At 39.0% G+C, this 24875-nt stretch overlaps 1 protein-coding gene across 2 annotated transcripts; it reads right to left on the reverse strand.

Annotated features, from left to right (window-relative positions):
* Positions 1 to 652: 652 nt before the first annotated feature.
* Positions 653 to 24059, reverse strand: nup93 (nucleoporin 93). 2 transcript variants are annotated; one of them, XM_082182499.1, is made up of 22 exons: positions 23918 to 24059; positions 23155 to 23351; positions 22955 to 23072; positions 11694 to 11756; positions 9808 to 9936; positions 8055 to 8129; positions 7088 to 7180; positions 6839 to 6978; positions 5671 to 5803; positions 5269 to 5426; positions 4885 to 5050; positions 4685 to 4778; positions 3487 to 3678; positions 3283 to 3409; positions 2699 to 2771; positions 2555 to 2599; positions 2174 to 2290; positions 1972 to 2090; positions 1592 to 1709; positions 1412 to 1495; positions 1035 to 1163; positions 653 to 881 (listed from the first exon to the last, which is right to left on the reverse strand). In XM_082182499.1, exons 2-22 carry the CDS (start codon positions 23331 to 23333, stop codon positions 771 to 773), a joined length of 2463 nt encoding a protein of 820 aa, XP_082038625.1. In that variant the 5' UTR covers positions 23334 to 23351; positions 23918 to 24059; the 3' UTR covers positions 653 to 770. The 2 variants fall into 2 exon arrangements, with proteins under 2 accessions (XP_082038625.1, XP_082038626.1); XM_082182500.1 differs by having other exon boundaries at positions 23914 to 24052.
* Positions 24060 to 24875: the final 816 nt, after the last annotated feature.

Here is a 24875-nt window from a genome sequence, read left to right on the forward strand (position 1 = left end):
AATATTTGGTTACACTTTATTTTAAGGTGCCTTTGTTACAGTGTAATTGTATACTTAAGTACTGAGTAATATTAAAAAACAACATGTACTTACTATATGGTTAGGGTTAGTTGCATGCGATTATGCATAATTTACTGTTATTAATATAGTAAGTACATGTAAAGTGTAACAAGGCCAGTGTAAAATAAAGTGTTACCAATATTTATGACCTCTAATGAAGAGCAATATAAATAAATACAATATTTGAGAGGAATGTATAACTAGACAAATGTATATTCCCTATTGAAATTGGTCTAATTAAATTCCATGCCATTTCCAGACCTGGAAAACAGAATTCCCTAATATTTCCAGGACTGTGAGAACCCTGTATGTATAGTACAGTTCAGATGGCTGTTTGCAACCAAATCTACCAAAGTGAATAGTCTCACTGATACTAATATAATAAAGAATATAATCTCCATGAGATGTGCAAATTGATTGCTTGATATTGGATGTCATGAGAGATAAACTGTAATTGTATATTTGATATGGATTTAAAAAAAGAATAGCAACTGAGATGTAATAAACTAAAACAGAAAATGCAGGACAAAACAATAACGTCAGGTCAAAGTAAAAATGAGGTTTATGATAAAAAATTAAATTGAAACAAAACTGAACTTAAATTTTTTTTTATTTCAAATCATGGAAAAAATACAAATATAAGTTGACAAAATAATGGTGGAATGAGGACAATAAAGGAGAGTTGCAAGAAAAGGGTGGGGTGGGGCGTTTCAGTTCATTAGGACCTCCATCTGAACCAGTCTGGCATTGGTATCTCCAGCCATCCGATACGGAATCATTCCCGCAAACGTGATCAGAGCCCGGGCTTGACTGCGCAGCAGCTACAGAGAAACACACACACACACTTGAGAAGAGCTAATCAGGATTAACATGTACTGTCACAGGGTGTGTCAAATGTCCAGTGAATAATGGTCTCAGGATTAGTTTTATAGTCGAAAAAAGCAATAACTGTTATCTTAGAGAATACATCTTACCGTGTCTCTGTCCTCTAGGGTCCGCTGTGGTCTTCCTGGTGTGCCTGCTGCAGCCCCCTTTAGACGCTTATACTGCGTGAACAGGATATTCATTGTGGCCAGAAGAACCTCTGACAAATTATGTCTGACCTGGATATATTAGGACATAATGGAGAGAATGTCATGTGAATTAAGGTCTACTCCATTCTGGCCATTTAAAATAAATAAAAATGTTCAAAAAATATAGACTAGATTTTGGTCAACTCAACCAAAAAGGAAAGATTTGAAAACGCATACTAACAACTTGTTAATTTGGGGTCACCTGAAATGGCACAATAGCTTAGCATTTGAGATAACAGCAAGAAGGCAATTTATGCTAATGCAAGATGATCTCTTACCTCATCACTGAAGTTTCTGAAGGCCGCCACTCGCTCCTCAACACTGTCCTGACTTAAGGGAACCAACTTTAGCCTCTCAATAACCTGACACAGAATGGCACAAACATTACAAAGATTAGTCAGATGCCTAGCTCTAGCAGCATGGGCCCAAGGTCAGCAGGGGTCTTACTGGCGACTTACATCGTAGGCTCGGTCTATGTGGCCGGCGTGGTACTCATCAAAGAACGTCATGAGGTCCAGAAGCAGGTAGAATGTGCTGTCCACAGACTTCTCCCCAGCTATACCGTTGGTACGGTACCTGTGCTCAAACAAACAAAAGGTGTTCATTGAAACTACAAGACCATAAAACCCATAATGCACCATTTAGATGGAGGCTACTAATGAAAGCCTGTAAAAAAAAAGAATGTAATTGTGAGATAAAATAAGAAATAAAGTCGCAATTGGCAGATACTATTACAATCACTATTACAAGGAACAAAGTCTAATTGCGATAAATAGTCGTAATTGGGATCTTTTTTTAGCTTCCATAATCTATCGAGGTCTGTGTACAAAATACTTACCTTTCAGCAATAGCCACTGCCATGTTTTTGAGTCGCTCTTTGTTGGACTGGGGCTCGCTGACTTGAGCAATAACTGGACTCAGCAGTTTGTTCATCAGCTCCAGGACCTTATCAGAGTTCTGATGCAGGAAAGAAAAGATGTTTTAGGCACAAAATCATCACTAGACTAATAAACCCAATGGCACACCACAGCATATCTTACCTTGGCTAACTCGTACAGTTTGACGGCCTCTTCAAACAATCCCTTGTTCTCGGCCTCCGAGGCTACCTTGGTAATGATGGCCCGCGTGTCTCCGGCAAACTTGTCAATCACGCCGGGCTGAAGGGATTCAAACAAGCACTGCTTAGAGCAGAGGACTTTGAATGCACAATGGTGTTGTCAAAATGGCTTTGAGCATGAAAGGCCAGACTGTGTTGTAAAGACCTCTGAGACAAAAGCACATTCTACACAACCCTGCACGGCTGAATGAACCAAATATAAAGCAAAATCAATGTGTGCAGTGCACAATCAGTTACAGAAAAAGAAGTGGCACGTTCGCTGTCTGCTAGTCAGGTGATATAACAACAAAAGCCTCCAACATACCTTTCTGCTTCCATCTTTTTCGAGTCTTCCAAGAAGCATATCAAACTACAGGAAGAGAGTTAAGAATTGACAGAAATTATGTAATGATAACAGCAATTAGTATGCAGAAACTCTTCCTCCAATGAGCTCGCACACGCTTCTTACCTCCCGACTCTCGATAACTAGCTCGCTGACACAGCGCATGAACATGTTTTCTCCTTGACTGTCCTTCTCATTCCTATGGCCAATCAGAGAACAGCGATTTAGATTTCACTCTGTGCAGTACAGCAATAACGCCATTTGTAGCACAACATCACTTTGACCTGCGAATGAACGTGCTCGCTTTGTGATACGCACGGAAACCCAGAGATAAAAGACCTTTAGAAGATCAACTGTTTCCCGTGGCTGTGAGGTCTCTTAAAACAATGGGGCAAGTTAGCATCGAATTCACAGTGTGCATGGAACAGGTTTAATTATTCATGGATCATTCGTGGAAGGTTCTGAGTTATTCATGACACATTAATCTCTTCTCAGAGAGGGATTTCCGCTCAGAATTTTCAGGGAAAAAGTCATGACTTACAGTTCAGCCACTCATCAAACAGGAAACAAGATGATTTCAGAACAGGTTTGGTATAATGAAGTATAGATTAGCTCGATAGCTGTTCAACCTGACTGATTTGAGGTCAGCTCTTTCAGTATGTTACCCCAGATGACCCAATAGCATCAGCTGGGGTTAGGATGACCATTACCGGAGGAAGTAGAAGTACTGTAGAGCCTCTCGTGGGTCAGTGGACTCAAACTTGCGGGTGTAGAGCATAAGCAGCCTGATGAAGTTCAGCCTTCGCACCATTGGAGGATCTCCAGCCTCTTGACTCACTGAGAAGAGACGAGAAACCTCCTTAGAACAGAAACTAGATACAATTTAGAGTTGTCACTCAATGATCACAACTTACAGAGTTGTGCGCTCTGGCCTGATGATTTGAGCAGCAGTTTGAGCTCGTACAGCACCAGAGCTACGTGAACTGCATGGCTGCGCAGACGCTCCACTCGGAAAAGGAACGCTATGGCCGCCTCAAACTGTGCCGTCAGGAAAAGCACCTGGAAGTACAGGAATGGCTGGTGGCTGGCTGAGAAATGGGACTCACCTGCAGAAAACAATTCAAATAATGCCACACACCTTTATGGACACGTTCATGAACATTTGGGATAATCCAAAACCACTTACAAAACAATATAAACCACATATTGGAAATGTGCACATGCAGCCAATAAGGATTTGTAACTTAAGGAATTCGAATGCTTCTTTAAGCGAGTAATAGGTTCCACATAAATCTTCCTCAGCTGTGAAGTGCTTAAATAGGCTGTTTCATTTCCATTTGCATGAGTTGAAATAATCCCCTCTTATTTAAATTGCCATTAAAACTGACGTCTTAAAGCAGCATTGAAAAGACCTGCTGTGACTTTGCATGGAGCGTAGTGGCAGCGCAGCTGGGAGTGAAGGAGTCTTATCAGCAATAGAGGGAGTCTTTAATGTGGTGTACTGCAGGAGTGCTGGAGAGATAAGACTGACTCATCAGGCAGGTGGAAGAAACTAAGCGGATGCCTTTTTAAAACTGGGCGAGGAGAAGTTTAAGCCATGAGAAAACAGCACAATGACATACACTTTTATCTGGGCTAGGCACACTGGCAGAGACTGAATAGGGGGGTTTTGCATACTGACTAACTTCCTAGTCTTTCAAATGCCCAATTAAATCTCTTCCTTTAGGACTGGAGTGAATCTAAAAGATAAGTGGGAAGATTTATTGGCTTTATGGAATAATTTGACCTGAGTTTTGCACATTGCCAGAGGCCACTTGATTTATAGAGTTGAGATCCCTCTCCCAATGCATTAAGACATATTGACAACATATTTTTGGAACTGTAATATTATAACTAGTGTAGTCTGATTAATCCAGTTTTACAGAAATGGTTAGGGTCCCCTTGTCACTAACAAATTTTGACCAATTTGATCCCAGTTTTCATAATAATTTTTCTCTGAGTCTGATCGAATCTAGTTGAAACCTGCCCGTCACAGAACAGCTGTTAAATATTTTTGAATAATTATGTAATTATGTTTGGATAAGTAAATATAATGATGACTGTGGGTCTCACCGTAGTCCTCCAGGAGCTGTTTCTGAAGTTGTGCCAGAGTCATTCTGTCCTGAGGGGAGCTGCTACCGTCCTCATCAAAACACACTTGATTCAGCTGGTAGAGACACAGAACACGATTCAAAAACTGGGCAACTAAACTCATCAGTAAAAGATAACTTACTAATGTACACACTGATATACGATCAGTGACTATATCTGACCTTGAGCCACAGGTAGTCCTCGGTCTTATCGGCCACTTCTCCATGATTGTCGGCGATGTCGCATTTACCGATGAGGCAGTAGACTGCACGCTTGTAGGGGTCGGCGCTGTTCCTCAGCACACGTCGGTAATGAAGTCTTAGTTTATTCTCTGTGGCTGGAGACAAACTGAGAAGAACAATGCAGTTGAGTAAATTTATGAAGAACTATAAAACGGATTTACTGAATTACCGGTATTCAGTTTTAAGATAAACTTATGCATGAGATACAAAAAGGGAGCAAGCTGGGTCAAGCATACCAGAGAGAAGTAGTTACCAAAAGCAGAGGAGAAATAGTTCTCTTAGGATGTGATCTAGTTTTTGGGGTGTGCGTATGTGCGTTCTCACCGTCGGTCGGGGCTGTTCATGTACTCCTGAAACCAGATCTTAAAGTCTCCCAGCTGATGCTGTGCCCTGTTCACCACCTGCATGGCAGCAGACAGGTCTCCACAACGCAGGCAGAAATAGATCAGAGCCCACACTGAATGTCCCTCCACCTCGCCATCCTGTTACACACATAGCAAGGTTTATCCTCGGGTCACACACACTGCGTCCATTTACTCCCTTTTTACTTTCAAGTCTGAAATAAGCAGCTTATTAGCCCATGCAGGGAGAAACCACTGCTGTTATCTAAACTACGGAAACCACACTCAGAGCAGTTCGCTCGAGAGTATCTGCAGTGATGGCGTCTAATCTGTATGATGTAGTGCTGCCTGTGCTGTGCGGTGTGGACACGTTTTGCTGCAGTACCTGCATGCCTGGCAGCGGGGTCGGCAGCTTGATGTTTAGGAAGCTGCATACGAGCTGATAAGTGCCAGGTACACCACCCAACTGAGCCTGGTGCAGATTCCCAAAAACAGTGACCATAGTGTAATTTTTATAGCTGTAGAAGAGAGACACAAGCATTGGCTTAAAAGAATGATTGGTTCACAAACTGAAATCTCTATGGCCTGTAAGCATGCTTTAATCTACAAAAGAGCAAAATCAAGCCGATGAAATGTATACAGCATAAAATCGATATTCACAAATTTTCATGAAATTTTTTCATTAATTTCCATGACTTTTCAAGTGATGGACTATGTGGGTGAGAAATCCCTGATATTTTCAGGTTTTTCAAGGACCATAGGAACCCTAAACATACAGTTCAATTGAAAAGGCACTTCTTTTATTAACAAGGATGCATTAAATTGATCAAAAGTAACAGTAAAGGCATTTATAATGTTACAAAAGATTTCTATTCTAAACAAATTCTGTTCTTTTGAAGTTTCTATTTATCAATGTATCCTGACAAAAATGAATCACGGTTTTCACTAAAATATTTAAACAGCACAACTGTTTTCAACATTGATAATAAGACATATTTCTTGAGCACCAAATTAGCATATTAGAATGATTTCTGAAGGATCATGTGACACTGAAGACTAGAGTAATGATGATAATTCAGCTTTACCATCACAGAAATAAATTACATTAAAAAAATATTGAATTATTTTAAAAAGTCTGTGACTTATTTCAAAAGCATTTGACATTTAGTGTAACTGCAGAATTGTACAAACAATTTCCACAATAAACTGGAAGTCTTTAATCAGAGTAAACTGTACAATTGTACACTGAAACATTCATTACTTCAATGAGCTCATTGTTTCTGCCTTAAATTATTACATTGTTTAAATTAATATATTCTTAGCTAACTGTGATTTTGTATATGTACATTTCTGAAATACATATCTTAGACAGTTACCTCTGATAACAGATCACTCTAAATTGTAATGTGGACTCATGCATTTTCTGTAAAGCTGCTTTGAAATGATGTGTATTGTGAAAAGCGCTATACAAATAAATGTGAATTGAATGAAATGTGCAATTTTTTTATATTATCTCTCTAATCAAAGAGCAAGCTGCATTTCCTTTCTTTCACCTGTTCTCCAGGAACTGTAGAGCTTGTCTGACAAAGGCCATCTGCATGTCCACAGACACTCGACTCTTCAGAGTGTCCTTTGCCGGCACCAACAAAACGTCTGTCATCTGCTTCACCATGAGCCACATGTCTGAAACATTCTACAAACACACGCACAAACAACTTTACTATTAATGCAATCGCTTCCCGAAATTTCTGAGATGAAAAGCACAGTTAAGAACACACATGCAGAAGCCAAATGTGATATACCTTATCATCCAGGCTTTCGGCCACTGATGCACAGAGATCTCCCAGGTTGGGCTGAAGATGCCCATTTACTATCTTCTCATTGAAGATGTAGATCTAAACGAAAGAGGAAAAATGCTAATTGAGAATGATGGTCAAAGACTGACTGGTGTCTAAGGCCAAGCTCTGGGCAGCTGGATCCACTATGATCTGGAGGTGAAATGAAGGACGATGAAAAACAAAACAAACAGGATAAAAATGTTTAGAAGGTCTTCAAAAAAGAGTGCTAAGACTAGAAAGATGACTCCGCAGGCGATGTGGCGACACATGATTAGAGAAAAAAAGACAAAGGAAATAGATGAGAGATCTGATAATAAAAAAGGAGAACAAAGGAGAAGAGAGTGAGAAACGGCCCTCCCCTTTATGGATAGATTGGGAGTTTACCCATCATGCCATCATCCAGCCAATCAATCTTATAGATCAATCGAGCTAGGCTCGCAAAACAAAACACATTTATTCTTGTGTCTAGATCACGGACCAAGAGAAAAGCTGAGCCGAACTAAATGACAAGGTACTCTGAGTAACTATGAGCCACTCGTTTATTTTCAACATGTCTGCATGATTTATTAGTAATTATATTGCTGTCGGCCAGTTTGTTCTTTCTATTTTCTTTAAAATTTCTGGAGAGTTAACATTTCTACTGTAAATTATAATGTTTAGATGACTGATTTCATGTTTATAATTATACGCTAAAGCTTTAATACATTTTAAAAAAAATTTAATATTATGTATTAAAATGATTTCTTAAAATATATAATAGATATATTTGTATACTTTTTAAATGTATATACATACAAATAAATAAATAAATAGAAATAGCAAATTTTAAATAAAATTACTTATTTATAGATACAGTATATATTTAAAACATTTTAGTTTTAGTTTTATTTATCATTATATTTATTTTGTATATGTGTGGCTTTCTACAAACCTGTCGGCTGTAGGCAACTTCCACACTGTCCAGTGCACTGCGTCCTGGAACTGCGACCTCACTCACGAAACTGGGCTGTGGGGCACATAGCAACAGTCGTTAAGGCATAAACAAGGATGTCTACACAACAAGACCGTATTAATATTCTCTACATGTGTAGGTGTGCATATGTGCCTCTAAAAGCGTGGGTTTGACAAGTGCACAAGCTGCGTTTATCTCGCAGAGTTGTTTTAATCTAAATGCAGCGACCAATGTAGCGTGAAGCTATTGTTAAGAACATAACTCACGCTTGAGAGCACACAGCTCAGTACTGTGAATATACAGAGAGACACACACACACACACACACACACACACACACACATGAAAACCTTAAATTTTGTATGTGGACATAATTGTATCCAACCCGTTGTTAAAAAAAAAAAAAAGAAAAAAAAAACACATTTAGAAAGATTTGACATTGATAAAGCATAAGGTGCTTTAATTGACATTATTTTCAAAGACACTCATACACGCGCACGCGCACACACACACTCCCTAGTAGCAAATTCCATGAACAGCCTGGCAAGAAAGCCACTGAGGCGTTGTAGTTTGTGTGACTATCTAGCAGGGAGGGGCGACTCAGGCTGGTGGTACAAGGAAGAGTGAGCTCCTGGCATAGGAAGAGAACAGCAGGTCACACATGGAAAATTTAACTGCTGTTTAATAATTAAAGCAGCAGGACAGCAGTCAAAAATCTCCTAGAGCAAAATACACAATATACACACAAACACAACACTCTTCTCGAATCCTTTATAGGACAATAAAAGGAAAGACAAAAGCATATTCTGAGGTTTCGACGATCTCAAAAAGACTGTCACTATTTGCTGTAGACAGACTATTGTTATGCTTGAGGACATAAGTGAAACATGCATTTTTGGGTATATATTATTCAGAAGAGGAGTGCTTGTCATCTTCAATGTTTGATGTTTTCTACATCCTTTCCTCTTGCTCACCTCTCCATTTTGTGACAGCAGAGATGTGAGCAGTGCTGCCAAAACACCCTTTATTTATGAATAATAGCCTCTAAAAACAACCAGTCATCCCATCTTATTCTCCCTTTTTCCCCCTCTTGTATGCTGAGAGCATATACAACTCTGTCTATATAAAATATACACACATATGAATATACCCACAGCTAACAAAAAAAAGAAAGAAAAAAAAAGTCATTTATTGGCAATTAATAATGTTAAACGTAAAATATCAGTATATTCAGTGTGTGTGTATATATATATATATTTAAGACAATCAATAAAAAGACAATCAGGTCTAACTGTCCTTGTCTGAAAAGAACTACTAGAAAAGCTCTTGCCAGATAAGATTTCACTAACACTCAGATCCAGGCCAAACGTAGCCACAGGCTGGCCGTATCACAGCAACAGATCTGAACAAGCTCCTTAGATGCTATAAGAAAATTTGTGCTTCATGTACACGTCAGAACACGTCACATGAGGTGAGTGTGTGATATTACGAATGTATATGTATATATATATATATATATATATATAAAAATTATATATATATATATATATATATATATATATATATATATATATATATATGTATATATATGTATGTATGTATGTATGTGTATGTGTATGTATGTATGTATGTATGTATGTATGTATGTATGTATATATATAAATAATACAAGGGAGCTATGTCAAATCTGTCCTGTGTGTGTATTGTGTTATGTGGCGTGATGTTCCTCAGACCTCCACTTCCTGGCTGAAGTCCAGTGCATCCTCTCCAGCTCCCAGCAGGGTGTGCAACACTCTCTGCTTCACCTGCTCCCACTGCACCAACATAGAGTCTCTGTGGTACTCCTCCGCCAACAGAAACGTCTGCGAGAAGGACAGAACGAGTAAAATCGAGGGGACAAGGTACAAATCACACATGAAAAACAGACTACATGTGATGATAGAGAGCCAAATGAGTGAAACTATAAAGCCTTCAGTGAATATATAGGTTACCCAACATGTGACGCATTAAAAATAGCTAGTGGAGTAAGAAGGGAGCAGCCTGGATCTGGGAAGCATGCTGTGAACAATAAGCGCTAACGGGCACCACTATCTTCACCCCTCCCCCAATCCCACCTCCGAGGGACAAGGAACGAGAGCTGGGCCTGGGGAGACTCAAACTGGGTCTGGCCCGCAAAAGCCTGGATGCGCGGAGGCCTCGCTAATGGAACTGTGCCGCTATCTGGGTCTGTCTTCACGCCTACTACCGATTTAGCCCATACCCTGATTGAATCCGAAGACCTTTCGTCTATTTTTCTCGGTCCCGGCGGATCGACGTGTGATAATTGCAAGCGTTCTAATTAAAAAGGCTTCTGAACTCTGGAGGAAGAGATTTTGGAATCAAGCTTAATGAGGGAGAGAGTGAGATAATATCAGTTCAATGTGCAGAAGTTAATGTGAATCAGGTAAAATTCAGAGTGGAAAAGACGCATAGGGGCTTTTTGTTTTAGAGTGGGAAATAATAGCGCACGGCTTTATAAGCACTTCAGGAACTAACTGTTCTTCAGATGATTTTGCTGGGTCAAAAAAGCCATTAATCATCCTGCAGTTTACTCCATTCTCACTTGGGGTCCAAAATTAACACAAAAATAAAAGAAAGAAAGAAAATTGACAAAGAAAATGGGCTTTGGAGAGTAGTGTGAATAAAGTACTTGCCAGTTGGACGGTAACTTTATTAGGAACTGCAGTTTATGTAGAATTTTAAGAACTATTGTCTGACATTTGCTGATGTAAGTCACGTGCAAGATTGAAAAACACATAAATGGTCTGCTTAAGAAAACTTCTACTTCTAAAACGCCTAGCCTAATTTCTGCCCAGCTCTCCATGCGGCAACAAATATGTGGAATATTCCTCCCATTAAGCCACAATAATAAAAATATGAGGAACTAAATCAAGATGAGATATCATGTTTTTCCAGACAGGTGCCATTATTATTTCTTTATAACTATAAATCATGCAAAACAGTTTTGGCCTGTAAGAAATATATATATATATATATATATATATATATATACACACACACATACCAGCAAAAGTTGTTTAAATTTTTTTTTGACCCTGTCTGTGATGGACATAAATTTTACTGTAGTGTTTGAGGACCCAAAACTTTCACCAGCGACATTTTGTCACATGCAGGTCATCTGGGTCACTGGTTAACACCTCCTCTTTGGTGAGCAAATTATCCTCTCCGTCTCTTTGCTGACATTCCTCCTCCTGAGAGGTTTGATGACTAGACTGAGAGGATGGATGGATATTGACCTGAGCTCTCTGCTGCTGAGAGATTGATACCGTAATAACAGCTGAAAAGGCCTGTTTTTACCTTGCTGACAGTGGCTGAAGAGGCAATAAGGGGTAAAGGGGATTTGGTCTGAAACAGAAAGAGTGACCCTCGGAAGGAGACGGTTTTAAAGGAGCTGTTAGATGAATAGTGCAGATTCTAAATGTCTGGACAATACGGGATATAGTTGCACTGAGGTTTAAAAATCACGTTCCTTTTCTCTCCAATGGACAAAAAGAGCATAATTTGACCGACTAAGAAAATAAATGAATGTAAAAGTAGAGTAGTGAAGGAAGACACTCACCCTGCGGCGTGATTCCTCGATGGCTGACAGCAGTGCATTGTCTCTCTCGTTTTTGAGAAAGCCCTGGAACAAGAGACACGGCATGGAGGTTAAACGTACTGCAACCTACTTTCCCCCTTTTCTGCATGCAGAGCACACGCCCTCTCTCCCTTTCTCTCTCATTCCCTCCATACTTCCTCTAAGACGCAAGCACCACAGGCTAGAGATGGAGAATTGCCATCATTATTGAAATAACTGCTAAAAATGTGCTTAGAATCGACCCTATGCGAGATCGCTCACCCAAAATGGCGGCTCTCGACTGGTCAGAGCTGGTTCAGCAAAGCTTTGGTTCAATACGTTCTTGAGTGTACAAAAAGTACTGTGCATTTAAGACACCCCACATTCGTGCAAACACGTGAACCACAGTTCTACACACAGAAGTTCATGGACGGGTTTGGAAAATGTGGTTCAAACTGCTTGGTTTCCACATATCTCGACTTTTTGGACCAATCTCTATGACACTGACAAAACCAGAGACAAGCCTGATTTGAATGTTCCCCACTGCAAATCATTAAGCTAACAGCTGCTTATATCTAATTATGGACCATCATCATCTAAAACGTCATCTTTGTTCGATCACAGATGGAAAACGCACACATCAGTAGCCTCCACGGATACACAAGCTACATTTTCTGACTAGATGACGAGTGTGCAGCTCGAACAACCTGTATGGATGCATTACAAGCACTCGTTTTTAATGTTCACCAGGGTAACGAACACTCACACACACATACCCGCATTCGTTTTGATTAAACACAGAACAGAAAGATCCAGCAGCTGATCCTGAGGACAGAGAAGTCACTGGAATGGCGTGCAACACACACACACATTGAGTGGGGGCTGGGATAGGGAGTGGTACTGATGGAAGGGGAAAGCTAGTTCTGATGGGTTTGGAGGATCATCAGATCGCTAAAAAAGCCAATATTGAAGGATGGAGAGAAACGTGACCTCTGAACTGGAACCTGCACTCATCTGCTTTTATTATTGTAAAATAGATGGAGTTGAAAAAGCATCAAGTACATTTTCCATTGATTTTTACTGAATACGGTAATGTCATAAAAAACATGACACTACATTGATTTTCGAGACGTTTCCTTGACTCCATCATTAAATCCTTGACTCCTCTCTTATCCAAGTGTTAAGTACAGAGTTGAATCCTGACCCCCCCTCCCCCCGATGATTCCTCACTTCTTTCCTCCTCCCTCTGAGATCGCACGACCCCCATCACCCCATCCACACTTTGACTGACAGCTGTAAATGAGGATTGATTTATTCTGATTTGGGGAACGCAACGTCTAAATGACACATCTGAACGAACAAGCCGAGCTAATGGATGCAGAGATGGAAAGTGGGTGGGGGTTTAAGGTGTGGGAGCAGCCAACATTTCGTACTTAGCAGCATTATTTCTTGCTCAGTCACTGTGCCTCCAACCGCTAGCTACAGAACAGTGCCCCCTTCAGGAATCCATGCTCTGCATCAAGTACCCAAGACCCACTAACTGACTAAAGGAACATTTTAAATGGATGCATTTGGGTCATGCCTAAACTGAGAACATGCTTAATACATACTGTGATGCGTGTCATTGCATATGTCATTTTAACCCATTATTAGTCACATCGAATTAAAGTTCTCAGAGGAGATCAGATGTGCAATTATTTATACCAAAGATTCACATATCTTCTGATGCACATTTTGAATCATCTGACCACGGTGAAATAAATGCGTGACTAAAGGCTGGCATAAAAGCAGCTAGACAAAGTGCAGATCTCATATGCTGAAAGGGAAGGTTATCATATCCCCTACAATTAAGCATTGTGGATTTCTGGAATATTCAAAGCACAGCGAATATTGAGCGAGTTTGATAGAGATAAAAACGGTGCATCATTACGGGCAAAAAAACGTCATTACAATATGCAATACATACATACATATATACTCAATAAAGCCATAGTAATGAATGCAACATATAAAATACATACATGTTCATGATGCACACACCTTCTTTTGGATGCATTTATATTTTGAAATCAGGTACAACACAATGCACTGATATTGACCATCACAGATTGAGAAGTAAAGTGAAAATAGCAGGAGCATATAGCAGAAAATATGACATGGATTGGCATCGAATTCAAGAGATGGACAAAAGACATGCATACATACGCCAACCAAACCCACGGCAGTTGATTTTAAACAAAAAGCCCCCTATATATCTACACATCCCTCTCTTTTTCTTTTCTTTCATTTACTTCAGCACAATAAGCAGTGAAGGAACCCCACCCTAACCCAACCACTTCCTGTGTGACAGACAAGCCTTCATCATCATCCTCCTCGCCATCTTCATCATCCCTTCGGAGAAGACGATCGTCTCATTTTCCTGGTTTAACCGACTGACTGAGACGCATGTAGTAGCCTATAGCGAGGTGTTGAATGCATGTGCGTGTAGGTGATACTCACTCATGCTCTGGTTTAACCTGCTGGGAAAGTGCTGCTGGGAGGTGAAACTGTCTAGGAGCGGTGTGCCCGTCCCCTGCTCGTGCTCTCTCCATCTTCTTCGTTCTGTAGAAGCGGACCAGTGCATTTCTGGGGCGTTCCTGACCTCTTTTACCAGAGGCCCACTCTGTCAGCCACATGCACTCTTCTTTACCTCAAGGCGGCCCAGTGGTCTGAACCTAGATATGAGCCACGAGCAGGGTTACAGTGGGCTGCTTTATTGTCGGAGGCGGATCGTACCAAGTCATCCCAGAGACACGGGGGGGAATCTGAGGAGAAGTCATTATTCAACCTGATCCGTGTGCCTGTTTACCATCAGCCGTCCACCCCTCCTCCTCATCTCTCCTCCAGCATCCCTGCCAGCCTCCTCGTTCACTCTCACTCATTTCTTCCTTTTTTAAACATCTCTGCATCCTTCCCTTTTCCACTTCTGCTAGCGCAATGCAATTATGGTAATGGATCCCCCCCCCCACACACACACTCTCCTGATGGATTTCGACATCCTGTCCAGAAACTGGGCTAATAATCCTCTTAAGAGTCATGTTTAGTTAATGAACAGAGTGCACTGACCAGAGATCAGACTCCACATGTAGAGCTATTTGCACTTATCCCACACCTACCATTGTGTGCTTAGATAACACACTCTAGTGAGAAGGTATGGTGCAGGAAAGATGGAAGTAAGTTGAAGTGAGAGTTAAAGAAAAAGATGAGATGCATCGCCTGTTTCGGCGCCATTTTGCTCGGGTAAAGCATCTCCTGCTTTCAGTCTGTCATTTAAGGCGTTTGCCTTTTTGACTACAGGACATAGGCACCTAAATCGAGTTTGTGCCTTCAAAAAAATTTATTTTATTTAGCTTTTATAATGGAAACGTGGGTTACAGAAGGCTGCACATTTGCCCACACACACACAAACGCAGAAGGCGAGAGAAAGGCAAGAGACTACGCCTCATCAGCAGCAAGCATTTCCTTTGTCTTCAGGCAGGCAGCTCAGCAGCCTTATGGAGCACGCACAATATACAATTTACACTTTGCCGCCACCTCACAGGGTCGATGCACATCTGGATATCTCTGCACAATTGTACTGATGCAATTCTGAGCATGGCACCTGCAGCATCTTTGTTTTATTCAGCAGCACGTTTAATGTGATTCTGAACGTCTTTTCAATAGGAGATTGAGACGGCGGCGATACATAATGAGAATGAAGATGATGATAAATGGAAGAGCAGTTACACAAGTTCGACAAAAGGAAGATATTAAATCTCATAGCCCTTAGAGTCAGAGTTGTACTGAAAATACTAAAGAGATTGTCAGCCACACACACACACATACATTCGGGCAGGGAGGGAGGTGAGGAAAGTGCCAGGCAGTAAGTGCACTTCCAGTAAGAGTCGAGCCGCACTCTGGCAGGCCCACCACAAAAATATGTCTGACAAAAAAGATGAGAGTAAGGGGAGGGATAGAGACAGTGAAAAAGAGATGGAGAGAAGAGATAAGCAGAGGAAAAGATGGGTGGGGGTAGATGGTTTCGAACCTTCAGGAAGCGAAAACCAAGTAGATAATTACAGGACTTGATGAGTCAACAGCCAGTTCTCAATGAGCATCTATAACATTCGAACAGACGAGAATATGTTTATCCTTTATGGAAAGAAGTAACATCATCCATCCAATTGCTATTATCAGGACATAATCTGTTAAACGTCTCCTGGACATTTAATGGGTGTGGCTGTGTGATTGTTAAAAAATTCGAAATATCTTTTGATTCTGAACAACAAGTCAAAATCTGTGCACTACGGTTGTGCCTCGTCTTTGACAGCATTGAAAATAGGCCATAGATTTGGATTTAAAGATAATCACCAGTTTAGATCCATGTTTCCCAATTTATGGAAGCCCTTCAGTAAGACAAAGTGACCTTTCAGTAAGACTTATAGTACCTCTTCATCGACATAAAACCACAAAAGTGCTCCTTTTAACTCATATTATACTGGACATCATTTAGCATTGTCAATAATATTGTTAAGATGCCATTTATTACAATGACTCACTTTAAAACTTAAAACAATCAATACAAGTAGCTTCCTCTCAAACTGAAGCACTTTGAGAATAGTGGTGGCTGCTGGTCTTTCAAAGAGGGGAAGCTCATTTTCGGCCTACATCATAAAAATTGTCCATTAATTTATACGTAAATTCTGCCCAATGTTCCTTTTCAAGAAAATGCTCTGTGACCCTGAAAAGGCGTCTTTTCCAGTGACTTGACCAGTGTCCTCTCAATGGACAGCAGAGTTAGATATAATTGTATAAATATAATAATATAATAAAGGTATAAATAATAATATAATAAATTATAATAATACTACTACCAATAATTTTTTTATTATTATTTTAATAATTATGTTTTAATTATTACTACTAATAATATAAAAAATATAAGAAGTAATAATATAATAAAGATATAAATGTATAATTGTGTGAAATGTATTATGAAAATTGGCAAGCAATTTCGACAAGCAAATACCAAGAAATAGGTTGCTGCAGTTTGTCTTTTGACTACACTTGCAAAATCCACGATGGGACTGAGCTCGAACAGCTTCAGCATCAGCGACTTTTTATCGTATGAAATCGCTGTCAATCAAAAGGAGATGCAGCCTTTCGACAGACCCTCCAATCATCACGCAGAAGCCCGGAGTCCAGGCCAGCCCACTCCTCGTTCACCACCAGAGACGCCGAGCGTCCGTGGGCGGGACATAATCGCAGCATTTATCCAATGACTGTCTAGTTTCGTAGCACTGAAAAAAACTGTTCAAAGCAGCCCCATAGAAGTCAGTGGACGCTGGGCTTCAACAGGGAAATGTACTGTGACTCTACGGGAATGTATGAGAAGGAAATCGAGTCAGCCGACCTGCTATATGTAACTGATTCTGAACGAACTTGTCTTTGAGATGAACGTGTTCTAACGCATTTTTTGTCAATAAAATGTTAACACAATAATACATATTTGACCATTCATTTTTTGACATTATAGGGGAAGCCAAGCTTCCCTTGCAGTCTTAAAGAAATCCCCACTGTTTGAGAAATAAGGAATATATTTTATAACTGAGAAATGCACATAGCAAATCTACTACTATTTAGAGTCTTTATATAATTATTTTTTAAGACAAATTAACTGAGGGATATTTTAACAGAATTTGTCAAAAAAATTTGAATAAAGTAAAACTGACATCTTTCCCAATAATGATTAAATTATTTACCAAAACTTTACCACACATAACAAATGTCTCAAATGTACATATAAAAATCAGTTGCAGCCACAGCTATAAATCATTAAAGACAATGTTAATCATGATCTTACATAGCCAGCAGCCATATCACCCTGAAGCCCAAGACTGGTTGCCCACTGAAGCTAAGCAGGGTTGAGCCTGGTTAGTACCTAGATGGGAGACCTTCTGGGAAAACCAGATTGCTGCTGGAAGAGGTGTTAGTGAGGCCAGCAGGGGGTACTCACCCTGTGGTCTGTGTGGGTCCTAACGCCCCAGTATAGTGATGGGGACACTATACTGTAACAATCACCGTCCTTTCGATGAGACGTTAAACCGAGGTCCTGACTCTCTGTGGTCACAAAAAATCCCAGGATGTCTTTCGAAAGAGTAGGGGTGTAACCCTGTCATCCTGGCCAAATTTGCCCAGTGGCCTCTGTCCATCATGGCCTCCTAATCATCCCCATATATATATATATATATATATATATATATATACATACACTAATTGGCTTCATCACTCCGTCTCCTCTCCACCAGTAAGCTGATGTGTGGTGGGCGTTCTTGCGCAATATGGCTGCCGTCGCATCATCCAGGTGGATGTTGCACATTGGTGATGGTTGAGGAGATTCCCCCTTCTATGTAAAGCGCTTTGAGTGTAGAGAAAAGCGCTATATAAATGTAATTAATTATTAATTATTATTATTTGATGATGGATGAAGCCCCAAGAAAACATTCAGGTTTGTGATGATGATATATTACTTCCTGTGATTTTGTGTAAATACATTTAGATCACTGGTTTGCAGCATACACACTGTACACACACTGGAAAAGTACAAACATTTTCCACTTATGCAGTAAAATCCCACCAAACAGACTAATTTAAGCTTAGCAGCTCACAATGCTATGAGGTGTGCAGACATGGACAAAAGCCACAAAGAAGTCTCCAACTTTAATATCATGTGGTTTGCCAGCTCAGTGTTGACTTGACTGCTGATTCCTGGCTCTAGTGAGCTCACTATAATTCACTAAACCTGTAGCATCACAATGCGGTCACCATAAACATCACCCTTCTGTCCCTTTCTGAACCCACATGCTCTATTTGTCTTCAGGTGCTTTGTGTACCAGAACAGAATAACAAACATGGATTGGAAATATGCATGATTTGAATAATCCTCTGGTATCAACAGCATCCACAGGGGGGCGTAGTAACCAGTGTTAAGTTTCATGAAGTATTAAACATAATTAAGTAAAAAAAAAAAAAATTTGCCTTTTGATTTACAAAGGCAGCAGTCAGAAAAACACTAAACTCTTTATTACGCTGTAATGCCCTTGGCTGTGTAATTTCAATGTTTGTTTGTAAAAGGTTTAAAGAATTACACAATGCATTGCCTGACTCAAGTTTTGCCACGTCACGCCTCTTGGCCATCATGACTGTCTTACTATTACAGACGAAGCTGAATTCAATTTTAACTCATTGCTACAGCAAAGTCACGCCTTAGCAAACACATATAATCAATTCACACAGCATGAACTATATAATTCCTAAAAGTTACCATCCACAAATTCCCAAATCATAATAAACAGCAGGAAATGCATGGGGTATGGTGGTACACACACAAGAAAAGTTGCACTAAGGAGCAATGATAATGTACAAAAACATAATAGCAGGAAAACGTGTTGCCATGAAGATAGACGCATACACATGGACTGTCCAAAACGCATTAGACCCATCCTGTCTCTCAAGCTCTAAAGGCAACAGCATAGTGCTAATTATAAATGGGCTGAGTGTGGAGATTGTTTAAATGTTTATTTGGCTTCTACTGAGGCAGTGATGCGGAATGTCTCATCAAATTATTACTCTAAGTCGATGCAGAGTACATCACTAGGGAAAGCAATAACAAAAACAAAACACTACCAACAAAAAAGTTTCAGGACAGTCAGATTTTTTTGAAAGAAATGAATGAATGCATTCAATTAATCAAAAGTGAGAGTAAAGACATTTATAATGTTAAAAGAAAATTCTATTTTAAATAAATACTGTTCTTTGGAACTTTCTATTCATAAAAGAACATGTCAGACTTTATCATGGTTTCCTCAAAAATATTAAGCAGTACAACTGTTTTCAATATTGATAATAATGAGAAAATGCTTCTCGAGCGCCAAATCAGCATCGGCCATGTGACAATATGCTGATTTCACGCAGCCGCCATTTTGAAATCGAAAGTGAGGCTCCGGTGGGAAGAACCCCGGAAGTAAAGATAAACAATCAATGCCTTGGATTACCAACCTGAAGCTGCTGCCGCAATTTACACTATTGGATGTTACTATTCAATATAGGATATATATATAGTTCATTCCTGCTTCTTTTTTTACATTCTGAATTATATATATAAAAAATATTTTATTTATAAATGAATTTCACTGTATATAGTCTAAAGTATGAAAGAAATGTATGTACATTTTTAGAATTGACACAACATCATTAAACACAACAATACACCATCGCATTCACAACTCTCCTGTGATTAAAGGCGACACTTCCGGTTTTCTTCCCACCGGAGCCTCACTTTCGATTTCAAAATAACGGCTGCGTGAAATCAGCGTATGAAGTTACACATAAAATTGCTGGCAATAAAAACTATTGATAGAATAAAAAATAACTATCTCATGCATACAATTAGCATTAATCTTGAAAAATTACATTTAAAAATGTTTGTTATAACTGACATGCTCATTTTTTTTATATTACTCTTTTTTTAAAATAGAATCCTTTACATGCACAGCAGATGATTTCAAATTGAAGCGACTTAAAATAAAGGGAACAAATATTACATTAACAATTACAGACTGAAGTTTTTTTTTAAATGCATCTGAAAGCACCTTTAAAAGCAAAATCATCTAGGTATCTGATTAAGTTTAACTTACAGACAATACAGCACAGGAATGAGTTACTTATTAAAATATATTTTTTAAAAACTTATCAGACCAGGCTAGCAATTTAGTTATGATATGTATATGATGTCCATGTATATGACAAGCAAACTTGTATCAAATGATGGTGTAAAGCTTGATTTTACTACCCATACATGTTTTAAAATGAGAAAAAGGAGGACAATGACAGACTCAGACTATAAAATATGGAATATAACGAGAAATGCTACACTGTTGCCTTCTGACCATATCGAAAGAAAGTAATTTGGTTTTCTATGTAAAAAAAAACCACACACTACTAAATCTTTGCTCCATCACAACACAATATTTAAGCAAACTGTACTTTGAAAGGCATTTTATGAAACAGCTGGTTTCCACTTATTTGCTGCTCTTTAATGCTTTTCTTCTGAACTTTCTATTTTTCAAAGAATCCTGGAAAAAATGATCATGGTTTCCACAAAAATATTGAGCAGCACTGTTTTAAACATTTGATAATCATAAGAAATGCTACTTAAGGGCACAACATGTAATTTAGGCCGCTAGAGGTCGCTTATTCAAAAAGGCTTGATGATGCCGTGAATTAGTGTGGATTCATGGGACTTGTCGTCTTCACTAGGGATGCACCGAATATTCGGCCACCGAAAATTTTCGGCCGAAAATGGCCCAAAAGTGCCGAAAGACTTTTATCACCGAAACAATACGGCCGAAATGTTGTGATGACGCAAACAGCAGATACCGCGACCTGCACGTGCTTGTCTGAAGCAACATATCTGCGGTGTGGACGTATTTCAATATATCTGAGAGTGACCCACGGACAGCGATTTTCAAAACACAGACATCTCAAGTCTTCCGGAAGTTCCGGGAGTCTCCCGCGTATTGATAGCGGCTCCCTGATGCCCGCAAATTAGTTTAAATCTCCCGGAATCGCGAGCGAGCATGAGCGCGCGCGCGGCAGAGAGAGGGAGCGAGAGACCTTGCGTGTACCAGAGCAGCCGTCATTTATCAGAGGTGTGTGTGTTTACCTTAGCTGTTTATGGTTTTTGCAACTCACGTCCATGAGCATATAGCTGCAGATATTATTATGGGATATGGCAGTATTGGCCTAAATGCACTTTCTTTTTATGAGAGAACATTTAATTGTTAAACCTTTCTGCAGGCCAGTAGGCTTTTACATTATTATTTAATGTACACATGAGTGGGGTCAAGTTAAACATTTAATTTTATATACTTTGCAATGTGCTAAATAAATATTTGCATACAATTTTAATTGATTTAATCTTTGAAACTTTAATATTAATTTATGCAATTGTAATGCCTTGATTTTAGTAAAGTTAGTACACAGTCATAGCCATAAATGCAATGGTACTAATAATTGGCATAATTTCTTTCGGTGTTTCGGTTTTCGGCCTTGGTTTCCTCTTTTTCGGTTTTCGGTTTCGGCCAAGAATTTTCATTTCGGTGCATCCCTAGTCTTCACCTCCACCGATGGAGAAGAATCCGACGGACAGGGTCAGAAATCATGTTCATGGATGAGATAATATATTTAAGTTTTATTATCGTTACTGTGGTATGAAGCAGGGCTGGAGCGAATGCTAATGAGAGAGACCTGCGATACACACCGGCATTGAGTCCAGCGGTGCTTTTATTATGCTTATGCTGAAAACATTCACACTAAATACATTTAAGAGTGTTGAACGTTATATTATAATGCGTTCGCTCGGTGGCTGCTATGAGACACTTGGTGCACTTTGCAGTAATCTAGATCGATATTAGAATATCATATTAATAAAAACTGGATGGCTTGTGTTGCTAAATGACATGTTAATTTTTAAATATAATGTGTGATGGAGAAAGCTCTCTATGATTATGCCTTGTTAGCCACTTGACAGAATAGTGTTGTCTCTAAGGCATGGTACAAACATTGTAGGCTATTCTAGGTAAATCAAGAAAACAAGTGTTTCAAACAATAAGACTAACCGTGTTGAGCTATACATTGTTGGAAATGTTTGGAATAATGCAAGTTCACAAGTCAACAAAATATAACATTGTTCTAATGGTTTTTGGATATTTTAATCTAAAAATCTTAGATATTGTGCCTTTAAGCAGATCAACTTAAATTCAAATGAAGCAAATCAGCATATTAGAGTGATTTCTGAAGAATCATGTGAATATTAAAAAATATTAAATTACAAAAAAAATTCAATTGTAATACTATTTTACAATATTGTTATATAATATAATGATGTTTGTTATATATTGTTTTGCTGAATATTTTTATCAATTAAATGCAGCCTTGGTGAGCATAAGACACTTACCGACAAATCTTACCGACCCCAAACTTTAGAACTTGGTGTATACAAGTTATTTTAAGCTGTATTGTAAAATTAGAGCACTTTGATAAGAACAAATGCTACAGTTTAAACAATTTAAGCAGCAGCTAAATATATGACATAACACAGCTGCATCTCATGAGATGCAATGGGGAGGTATAAAGTATAAACGCAACTATGAACAGCCTCCCACCCAAACAAAACACCTACTAACCTGAATATCTGTGTCCTTGACTGGCTCAAGAGGCTCAAATGTAGTGGCTGCACTTAGACTTTCAAGACGCTGGGAGATATGGAAGATGTCAAGACCACGAGAGCCCAGGAGGATGGAGCTGAAGTAAAAAAAATGATGACACCATTTTAAAGAGCATGCTTTTTAAAAATTACTTTACATGAATTGAACTGAAAACTCACGCTTTCACATCAGCTGTGTCTTGAGAGGTTCTGGTGAGAGTGCGGGACCGTAGTCGCTCTCCTGCCTGCTGGATCTCCTGTAGGTTTCGCTCGACATGGGGCAGCTCGGACACGGCCTCGGTCTCTGCTGCGAGCTGTTCTGCCTGCTGCAGGAGTTCCCCAAAGCCCTCAGTATCCATATCCAGCACCTGTTCCACCTGACAGCAAAACAAGAGCAGTATTCCTGTTACACATGGTGATATGCACATCATTTGTAGTCAGTATATCAGTTACCAAAGTAACAGTAACACCCAGCAGATTATCAGATACTAGTTCTTGTCATCACTATAATACTGTAAGCTTTTTACATTGATAACCCAACAGTTTGAAAGAGACTCCAGGTTCATTTATCATGATTTTACAGAAGTAACTGTGGGATTTTTGTTGAAAATATATATAATTTTCATGATTACTTAGGTAAGTCAGTGACATGATATACATACATTCGCATTTATTCTTTTAGCATAACTGGGACGAATATTCGTGATAGATAGATAGATAGATAGATAACACAATATTAGTACTACATTGAATGAATGTCATGGTTGTTTAGCTTGTGTAATAACTATAATCAATACAAATGACTGTCACTTGCTAGCAAGCTAACTTTCACGTTACATGAGGTGCTGTCGGTAAACGTGTCCCAAACAGACACCTGTCAAATGCGACTACAATTAACAAGCTATTAAATAGTTAATTAGTTAACGCATATGTAACAACCCACCTCGCTGAATGTGTATTCTTATAGCGGCTATAATAGAATGATTTCACTTTAGCCGCTATGCTAAACACATCTCCCCTCGTGAACTCCCGGGTTCCTGTGAGAGCGAGCGCTGATTGGTTCAAACCGATTTTTCCCAAAAACACCCGCGACTAGAGCCTCGATAGAACTTTATTCAGATGTTTCTGTTTACAAATTACAATACGTAAATATCGGCGAGATCAATGCACAATTTATGTAAGATTACTTGGAAATCCATTTGACTGAAACATGACGGTGAAGATACAGAGGTGTCCGATATACTTGATATATCATCGTAAGCCTATATAATGTCTAAAAATCATGGTAGGCCTAGTAACATTGTACAATAATAGCATTTAAATATTTAATATAATGTTTGAATAATAATATAAACTTTATATAATATATAAATTAAATTATATATACATTTGTACAATATAATTAATAAAAATTAGGCTAGTACTAAATTACAGTAATATTAAATTCATATTAAGTCCTTAATTACACCATGAGGGTAAAACATGTTGGCATCTGCCTCATTTATCTACCTACCAAGTGACAAATAAATGTGTGCCAAAATGCAGAGTATGCTTGGATAAACAGCCTTTGGCATATAAAATAAATACAAAAATAGTAATTTCCCAACTTGGAAAACTTTTTTGTTTTGCTTGAACCCAACAATTGAAAACCATTTATTTTTCCCTCTTCACTATGGTGACTATTTTTCCAGATATGCTCTTTGAACAAACCTAACAGAGCAATTGACTCAAACAATGTCAGCTTTAAGTTATGCCTCCTGCAGTTATCAGCTTCCAAGAGAGATGTGCTCACACATGCCACATTTAAACACCAGAAATTTTGGTTTCACATTCTGATGACTAAGTAACATTGCACCTACAGGTCTACTAAATGAGTGTTAGTAGTCTTACTAAGAGTGTGA

The sequence above is a fragment of the Leuciscus leuciscus genome, assembly GCF_965113295.1.
Source record: "Leuciscus leuciscus genome assembly, chromosome: 10".
Taxonomy (NCBI): domain Eukaryota; kingdom Metazoa; phylum Chordata; class Actinopteri; order Cypriniformes; family Leuciscidae; genus Leuciscus; species Leuciscus leuciscus.

What these genes read in the sequence shown, in the direction of transcription:
- nup93 (XM_082182499.1), bottom strand. Translation starts at nt 23,333, where the DNA reads ATGGATACTGAGGGCTTTGGGGAACTCCTGCAGCAGGCAGAACAGCTC. An exon ending in TCAAGGACACAGATATTCAG is followed by an intron (nt 11,757 to 22,954) that starts GTTAGTAGGTGT and finishes CTCTTGTTCCAG; the next exon opens with GGCTTTCTCAAAAACGAGAG. An exon ending in TCGAGGAATCACGCCGCAGG is followed by an intron (nt 9,937 to 11,693) that starts GTGAGTGTCTTC and finishes TCCTTCTCGCAG; the next exon opens with ACGTTTCTGTTGGCGGAGGA.